This window comes from Pistacia vera, unplaced genomic scaffold (assembly GCF_008641045.1).
Source record: "Pistacia vera cultivar Batoury unplaced genomic scaffold, PisVer_v2 Contig195, whole genome shotgun sequence".
Classification (NCBI taxonomy): domain Eukaryota; kingdom Viridiplantae; phylum Streptophyta; class Magnoliopsida; order Sapindales; family Anacardiaceae; genus Pistacia; species Pistacia vera.
In genome coordinates, this window is record NW_022195996.1 from 1028470 (window position 1) to 1038157 (window position 9688).

Below are 9688 nucleotides of genomic sequence, written 5' to 3' on the forward strand. Positions count from 1 at the left end.
TCTATTGGACCCCATTAGTTTTTAGAGTTAACACTTTAGTCACCATAAATGTAACTCTTGTTAATTAGTATAGTATAGCATAAGCATAACATAGTACCATTTTTTTTCTCTTCAACTCAAACAAATCATGAATTTTTCTCGGACAATATTAAAGATCTCATAAATTAAACGTAAAGTTAAGAGAAACTAAGTAATTCATATTTATTATGGTCCAATTATTATTAATGGTGAAAAAATATATATAGAATGTATAGTATATATAAGTTTGGAGATGGTGCATTAATTAAAATGATGCATGGATGGCAATGTGTATATGAAAGAGTTGTAAAAGAATAAATAGTGTAGACAGCAAATCTCTGCTGTAAACACACAAAATGCATGCAATAATAATTAATTATACATTAGTGGTGGCCAACAAATAAACAACCCAACTTGTCTATATGAGTTATGACTATAAAGTGCGTTTGTATTGAATAAGATATTATCAAAATTAACATATATAAAAAGTTCCAATAAATACTACAGATTTATCTCATGCATGTGTAATAGAAGGGTGTGAAAAATTTTAGGGTCGAACCGGAATCGACGGGTACTCGAGGTTTTGATTCCAAATTTGGTAGAACCCACACTATGCGGGTCTAGTCCACCACTTCAAGAACCAGACCGAGATTTGGTAACCAGACCCGTAACCGAGATCTGGATACTCAGGATGGAACTAACAAATACCTAGGATGTATTTATAATGTTTGTAAACAGTTGGAGGTGTATTTGTAATTTATATAGGGTATATTTGTCATTTTGCAAATAGGAGTGGTGCATTGTAATTTTGAGTGAACAGTGTCGGGTACCCAGAACTGGAACTAGAACCGATTTTAGGCATTTAGGAATCGGAATCGACTGAGTATGATTCCGCCAGGTATATACAATCAGCTAAACACAGTGTCACGTCAATGTGCATGATATACACACATCACATGGTTGATTGGTTATATATACCAATAGAGGTATTGTAGATTTACATAATAAACCTGACAATCGAATACTAAAATTGAAGCAAAAGCTAGAGAAAACTCAAGTTGGAATATAACATTTCACTTAGTAACATTAATATCATCTTCTTTGAATGATTAGATCCTCATTTAATTGATTTTTGAACTATAAAGATAATACTAACATCATTTTAGCATAGATGAATAAATACTTAACTATATATATATATATGTATCGGTTCAATCACACATATTTAAACATATCAGAAGTGAACATGTATATATATAGAAAGAGAGAAAAGGCAATGTTGATTGGTTATATATACCAACGGAGGTATTGTAGATTTACATAATAAACCTGACAAACGAATACTAAAATTGAAGCAAAAGCTAGAGAAAACTCAAGTTGGAATATAACATCTCACTTAGTAACATTAATATCATCTTCTTTTAATGATTAGATCCTCATTTAATTGATTTTTGAACTATAAAGATAATATTAACATTATTTTAGCACAGATGAATAAATACTTAACTACATATGTATCGGTTCAATTACACAGATTTAAACATATCAGAAGTGAACATGTATATATATAGAAAGAAAGAGAGAGAGAGAGAGAGAGAGAGAGAGAGAGAAAAAGTAAATGTCCAGAATCTATCTTCGATCTTATTTATAGACTTGAAAAATACGGACACAACCGTTAGGATAATATATAACCGTTAATTAACTTCCAATAACCGCTAAAAAGTTAAATTAACCCTATTTGGTCTTTTATGCAAAGTTTACTATAAAGAGTTGTATATCTTTATGAAAGTATTTTGTTTTTTTAAAGTATAAGAGTAGTTTGTGATAAACTCTCTTAGGTACTTTATTTCTTGCATGTAACCATGCATATTTAATCATATACTATCAGTTGTGAACCTGAGACATTACGAGGAAAACTGACTAATCTAGCTTCCCTGACTGCCCTTTTGCCATTCATGCGTATTATTTTATTTTTAGTCCATCTTTCAACTTCTTCATAAATCCTGCATCTCTCACGGAGGGTCTCTTATCAGGCACTTGCAAACTAAGAAAGGCCTTGAGCAAATACCAAAAGAAATGCGATATCGACTATCGAGTGTCCGGCCCAATCCAAAACAAAGCGAGGTTTACTTTCTTCAACAAATTTCAGGGAACCAAAGTATGATTTAGAGGATTTTCGTTCATGTTGTAGTCAGGCCAGGGCAAAAAGAGAGATTATAAATTGCTGCTTTTGACTCTCTTATGGCTTATTTAATTTAAGCGTTAGATCCAGTTTCATGTTGTATAAAACGGTGGAAATTTTATTCAATTATAATATCATTTTTCATTTTCTTCTTCAGCTGATCTTCAAATATGTATATGCATGAAACCAAAGGGAAATTACTATTGAAGAATGATGGGAAATAAAAATTCTGCGCATTAAGTTTCAACAAACCAAACCATACATTACATATGGTTCATCTTAAGGCATAAACTAGAAACACAAACAGAAATACAGAAATGGCCGCGTTCTTCCTGGGTACAGGAATCACATAAGGCATAAACTAGAAACACAAACAGAAATGCAAAAATGGCCGCGTTCTCCTTCATATAGGAATCACATAATTAAATAAACTTATGAAGGGACGCATGCAACGTAAATAAATAAATAAATAAATATAAAGGTAGAACAGTACGACCATCAAACCCTACGCAAGCCAACAATTCAAAGACTCATCATGCAGAACCAGCACCACCATCACCATCACCATCGCCACCCTCCGGAGCGGGCGGCTTGTTTAGGTCCAGTTTTCTACCACCATCTTTCTTAGGAGAAGATGGTGTAGAAGTCGAAGGACTTTCATGGTGGGGCGGCTGCTGGTTTAAATCAATGTTTAGCCCTCTGGAGACGGAAGAAGACTGTCCACGAGGTCCTTGCAAAACCTCTTGCGCAATGTTCAGGAGAGTTGGAGCCAGTTGCTCTTGGAGACCGCTTACCACCCTTTGAGGAGAACCTGGAGGAGTAAAGACTGGCGGAGGAAATGCACCCCTTACACGTTCCTCTCCGATTTTATGCGCACGCATATGTCCAAACACAGCCTTCCAGGACTGAAATTTCCTCCCACAGAGATAACAAGAAGGAGATCTGTTTGGAATTTCAAGCAATTCTCCTTTCTTCCTCTTCTTCTCCACACCACTGCTGCAAGAAGCACCTGCATCATCCTTTCTCCCTCTTTTCTTCTCTACAGGGCCTTCAGCTGCAGGAGCAACGGTTCTTTCCCTCTCACCAGGAACCTCCTTTGCACCTTCTTCTTCACCAGGAACTTGAGGCGTAGGAGTGATATCCCTCCTTTCTCGTCCTGGTGATTCATTTTCGCTAGCATCTCGACCTTTTTCGGGAACGCTTTTTTCATGAGATGAATCTCCAGGGTTGGCCATTGTTTGGGAGGGTTAAATCAAAAGGGTTACTGTGGATTCTGAAAGATCAACTATGGATTTTGGAGCTGTGTGTCTTTATTACAACCATTGATGTGGAACCCTAATGTATGAAAATCGAAACAGAAGAATAAAGGTGAAGGATGAAAGGCTAGCTGCAACTCTTCATGCAGAACCTTTAACCCTACTTGGTGTTGATGATAGATGTTGCAGAGAAGGTGAATTTATATAGGGTTGGTGAGTGGTGATAGAGATGAACACAATACAACTATACCATTTCGGACAAGCACAAGCACAGCCACAGCTGTTGAATCATAAATGGAAGATTAGGATTTCTAAGTAAAGATGGAAAGTAAGGACTAATTAGTCAGTTTAGTCAATAGAAAGAAACTTCAATAATCAGACAAAAAGTTCTGATAAAATTTTGGTAAATCAAATTGAGGATTGGACTAGTGCAAAGTATGATCTGTATTAGGACATCATAGTTCGGAAACAGTCATCCTATAATATTGATATACTATGAATAATATTTAGTATTATGTATCCTAAAGTTAGATATATACTTCAAAAACTTGATAGATTTCCATTTCTACAAAACAAAGCTCCAAGTAGTCATGACACAAATGATCCTCTTATGATATTGATTATAAAATAAGAATAATTGTGTAGTGTTAAATAAGATTATTGTAGTTTTATTAATGACTAAAGTTGAAAAAAAATTCAATATCCACAAAATGCAACTCCGGGAAGTAGCACCACAACTCTGGAAAAATCATCATATGATATTAGTATATTATATAATAAATGTTAGAGTTATATATGTCTCACATAGCTAATTTGGTAGGCTATTATGGTGTATTTATGTGGTTGGCTTCCTCTTCCGTTGAGAAGAGTGAGTTATATCCAAACTTGTTTATCATGGTATTGGATCATCAATTTGATAGGTTGTTATGGTGCCCTAACCCGTATATTAAGTAAGATTACTATAGTTTTACTAATAACTATTTATCTTATGAATGAATAAAGTTTATGCACGATTAGATATGCACTTCAACGAGTTGCCAAAATTCAAAAGACAGTTAACGCCGAGTTATGACATAACAATTTTGGAAGTGATTAGTTTTTGAAAGTCGGTTTTACCCAAACCCATTTATTAAATAAGATTATTATAGGTTTATTAATAACTATTCATCTTATAAATGAATAAAATTTATGCATGTATCTAAAAGTAAGATATACATTATACACTTCAACGAGCTGCCAAAATTTCAAAAATAGTTAACTCCGAGCTATACATGACAATTGGGGAAGTGAATATTCTATGATATTGATATATTATAGATTTAATATATACTATTATCATTAACTAATATGAAATAAGATTAATATAGTTTAAAACTCATCTTGTAAATAAGAAAGGTTATGCATGCAATCAAAAGTTAGATATATATTTGGAGGAGGCAATCATTCATTCTATAATTAATATATAGTATTCAAATAAGGTTGATATAGTCTTATTAATAAATATTCATCATGTAAATAGAGAAAGTTTAACGAGCATCCAAATGTTAGATACTATATATACTTGAAGATGTAGATTATTTTCCATAATAAAATGCAATTGCTAGGTGCATATGATATGCTTCCATTTTTTGCCACTTTGGAGGTGAAGATTCACCAATTAATAACAAGTTTTAATAAGCCCCAACCGTATATGCAAGAGAAAATTATAATCAGTACATCTAACTTTAAAAAACTGACAAGTTTACACTAAGGATTATTACCCACACCTCCCTAAGGTTTCGGTTTTGTTATTCATACGTCCCTTTACATTGTGTATGGTCTACTTATTTACCCCCTATGAGATTGATTAATGTCACACTCATCCACTTTGTTTTAGGGGAATTAAAAATACCCTTGTTGTCAATGATATGTTATGATTCCATCCAATTATTTAAATTAAAAGTCTAATTTACCCACCCATCATCTACTAACTCAGCGAATTTCTTAAATCCATCACTCAATAAATATCTGAAAACATAAAATCAACCTTGAACTTACAATTATATTTTCCTAGGGAATGTTACACATTTATATAATACATTTAAACAAAAAATTAATTAAAAAAAGAATTTTGGTAAAATTGTCTTTCCTTTCAAAAAGATAAAAATAAAATAAAATCATAAATAAATATTCAATTATGTGGAAGCTATTCTACCATTTTAATGTTTTATAAAAACAATAATGTAAGGTGGAATAAAAGATATACACTTCAACGAGTTGTCAAAATTTCAGAAACAGTTAACTCTAAGTTATGACATGACAATTGGGAGAGTTATTAGTTTTCGGAATTGAGTTCTACCTAAACCCGTTTATTAAATAAAAGTATAATAGTTTTATTAATAACTATTCATCTTATAAAATGAATAAAGTTTATGCATGTATCTAAAAGTTAGATATACACTTCAATCAGTTGCCAAAATTTTAACTCCGAGTTATGATATGACAATTGGGGAAGTGATTATTCTATGATATAGATACATTATAGATTTAATATATGGTATTATCAACAACTAATATAAAATTAGTAAATAATATGAAATGAGATTAATATAGTTTTATTAATAACTCATCTTGTAAATAAGAAAGGTTATGCATGTAATTAAAAGTTAGATATATATTTGGAGGAGGTAATCTTTCATCCTATACTATTGATATATCACAAAATTTATACATAGAATTCAAATAACATTGATATATTTTTATTAATAAATATGCATCATGTAAATAGAGAAAGTTTACCAAGCATCAAAATGTTAGATACTATATTGAACATTTGGATTAAATGATTAATTTCCATAATAAAATGCAATTGCTTTGTGCATATGATATGTTTCCATTTTTGGCCACTTTGGAGGTCACCAATTAATTACAAGTTTTAAAAAGACCCAACCGTATATGCAAGAGGAAATTATTAAGTAGTACCTCTTACTTTAAAAAACTGACAAGTTTACAACAAGGATTATTAGGACACCTCCCTATGGTTTCGGTTTTGTTACTCACACCCCAAAGTTATGAAAATTACCCTGACCTCCCTTTTACATTTTAAGAATTTTCCAATACCTCCCTTCATTAGCCTTAATTGATAGATTTGTTTTGTATGGTCTAGTTCATTTACCCCCTATGAGATTGATTAATATCACACTCATCCACTTCGTTTTAGAAGTATTTAAAAAAACCTTTGTTGTCAATGATATGTTATGATTCCATCCAACTTTTAAATTAAAAGTCTATTTTACCTCTCCATCATATACTAACCTCTGTTTTAAAAATCGGATTGGATCGGGACCCAGGGCCTTCTCTGGGTCGGGTCACTCTTTTTAACTGTTTGAAGTTTAAAATATAACAAACACACCTCTGATCATTACCATTAGTCCCTGAAGGTTTCAAATCTAGCAAACACACCCTCTAGCCAAATGCAAATCGGCAATGACCTCCCCTTTTCCGGCGACCTTCCACCTTCCCTTTGTTTGAAATCACCTTCTGAGTTTTGACTTTCTCCGGCGCTATCACGCTTCATCTCCAGCCGCCGCGTGACATTTCGTCGTCCACCTTTGCCGCGTATTTTTCTTCCATTCCCAGCGTCGATCGGCCTTCTCCGGCATCGATAGGCTTCCTCAACCACTAATCTACCTTCTCCCAAGCTCCCTTGCCATCGTTCACGAAGATCCAGTCATCTCACCCAAAAAAAGCCACTGCGACCAGTGACTTCCACCACCGATCTGCCATTTTCCGGCGATTCCTCTACTTGTTACTGCCGATTCACCCTCCCCATCATCCGATCTACCCTCCCTGATGTGTCACCACTGCTGTCCCAATCGATCGCCGATTTGCATTTGGCCAAGGTTGTGTTTGCTAGATTTCAAACCTATAGGGTCTAATGGTATTTATCAGGGGTGTTTTTATTAGATTTTAAACCTGTCAAACCATCGGTTCAACCGGCGGTCCAACCGTTTGGACCGCTTGAACCATGACCCGGCCATCAGAGTGGGTTGCCCTCCGGTTCGGTTTTTAAAACAATGATACTAACTCAATGAATTTCTTAAATCCTTCACTCAATAAATATCCAAAAACATAAGATCAGCCTTGAACTTACAATTATATTTTCCTAGGGAATGTTACACATTTATATAATACATTTAAACAAAAATTTAATTAAAACATGAATTTTGGTAAATTTGTCTTTCCTTTCAAAAAGATAATTAAAATAAAATCATAAATAAATAATCAATTATGTGGAAGCTATTCTACCATTTTAATGTTTTATAAGAACAATAATGTAAGGAGGAATAAAAAGTATTTTTTTTTTTTTAAGTTGGTAAGTGATGGGAAGTGATAAAATAGACTTATATTTTTAAAATTGAATAGAGTCCTAATATATCTCTAAAGGCAAAGGTGTTTTTTAATTTTTGAATAAAATGGTGTATTTGATATTAACAAATCTCATATCATAAGATTAAATGAAACAAACCAAATGGAAGAAAATTATCAATTAAAGCCAATGAGAGGAGGTATTGAATAATTGTCAAAATGTGGAGGGAGGTTAAGGTAATTTTTCATACCTTAGGGGTATGAATGATAAAATTGAAACCTCGCAGGAGGTGTGGGATAGTAATCCTTATGATAATTATACTCACATCAATGTTTATAAAGTTTGAGACAATATGTCATTTTTAATCAATCACCACCTTGACGTTTCAAAAATACACAAGAAATCTTATGCACGATTAGCACTTTTATATTCAAACTTATAAAATATGACAAGCAATTTTTTCCTTTAAACTCATAAATGTTTAATAGTTGTTTTGTTTTATATTTTTAATATGATAGTGTTGATTGTGTGGGCAAAATAGTCATTTTACTCATTAAACTTAACAAATTGTTAATAATAGCATTAAAAAAAAAAAAAAAAAGATAGTTTTTGATGAATTTTTAAAATGTCAAAGGGATTTATTGAGAAAAAAAAGGAAATAGATGGAACAAATTGGATAATATGTAAAAATACATCAAGGGGATAATTGATTAAAAAATGTATAACTCCACAGGAATTTCACAAAAGATGGGGGTTGTATTTGATAAAATCCGTAGATGCTAGAGATGATTAAGAGATTAACACATGTCAATCGTAGACTCCAAAGGTTTCATTGAAACGGTGTAATAAAATATGTGGAATTGGGTTAACTTTGATTGGTACGACTTACACGAAGTTGGTATTCTTTCATATTCTTTCGGTGATGGTCGAATGACAAGACTTTTGATTGCCTAGAGATTTTGTGTTCAAGTCCTATAAAACGATCATTTATCACATTTGTGACTTATTTAATTCATTAGGTTTATAGAGTATTCAATGACCGTCAAGAATTAAATCATTTGTGACTTAACCCATGGACGAACTCCAAAGATTACCATATTTGTGATTTATTTGATCCATTGAATTTGTAAGATGTCCAATAAACCTTGAAGATTAATCTTTTATAACTTACCTAACATTGAATCAATTACGAGAATTATTAAAACACGCATAAACTGACCCATATAAGAACACATATTGTCTCTGACCCTTTGGGCAAGATTGATCTTCATCTACCCACAAACAACGACTTTATCATATCATTTTCTTCATATTTTACTTCACAAGAACACATTATTGTCTCAAAGCCATTTGGCAAGAATGATCTATAATACATATATTCACAACTTTGCCAGATATTTACTTGAAAAGGAGCACATGCACATGATATTGTCCCTCCTCTTTTGGCAGGAAATAATTTCATTGTTTTGTTTGTGCTCTCAAATTATGATTACTTATCTGCAAAAAGTTCTACCCATGAACATCTTTCCATTACCATACGCGTGTTATATCTTGACCAAACAGGGAATAGGATTGTGATCAAAATAAAATGAGACAAAAAGTAAAGCTTGGCCATGCAAAATCCACTTCCTGTAATACTAAATTTATAATGTATCTTTAAACTCTCTATCATCATCTTCTTTGCTCCAATACATCAAGAAACTTGCTAGACTTCCCCTCGGGAACTCATCTCCTGCCAGCAAATTTATCTCTAACTCTTAAGCATTCTTAAATAATCCTCTCCATTGCCACCTTTTGATTTTCCCTCCTTAGAGATTAGATTTACCAACAAAGGGGGTAACCTTAAATTGGTATCAGGTATAAAACCATGCAGTAGGCAATTGA

The 9688-nt window shown here is 32.7% G+C and overlaps 1 protein-coding gene across 1 annotated transcript; it reads right to left on the reverse strand.

Annotated features, from left to right (window-relative positions):
- Window positions 1-2733: 2733 nt before the first annotated feature.
- Window positions 2734-3435, reverse strand: LOC116127750. Its single transcript, XM_031413386.1, has one exon. It carries the CDS (start codon window positions 3433-3435, stop codon window positions 2734-2736), a length of 702 nt encoding a protein of 233 aa, XP_031269246.1.
- Window positions 3436-9688: the final 6253 nt, after the last annotated feature.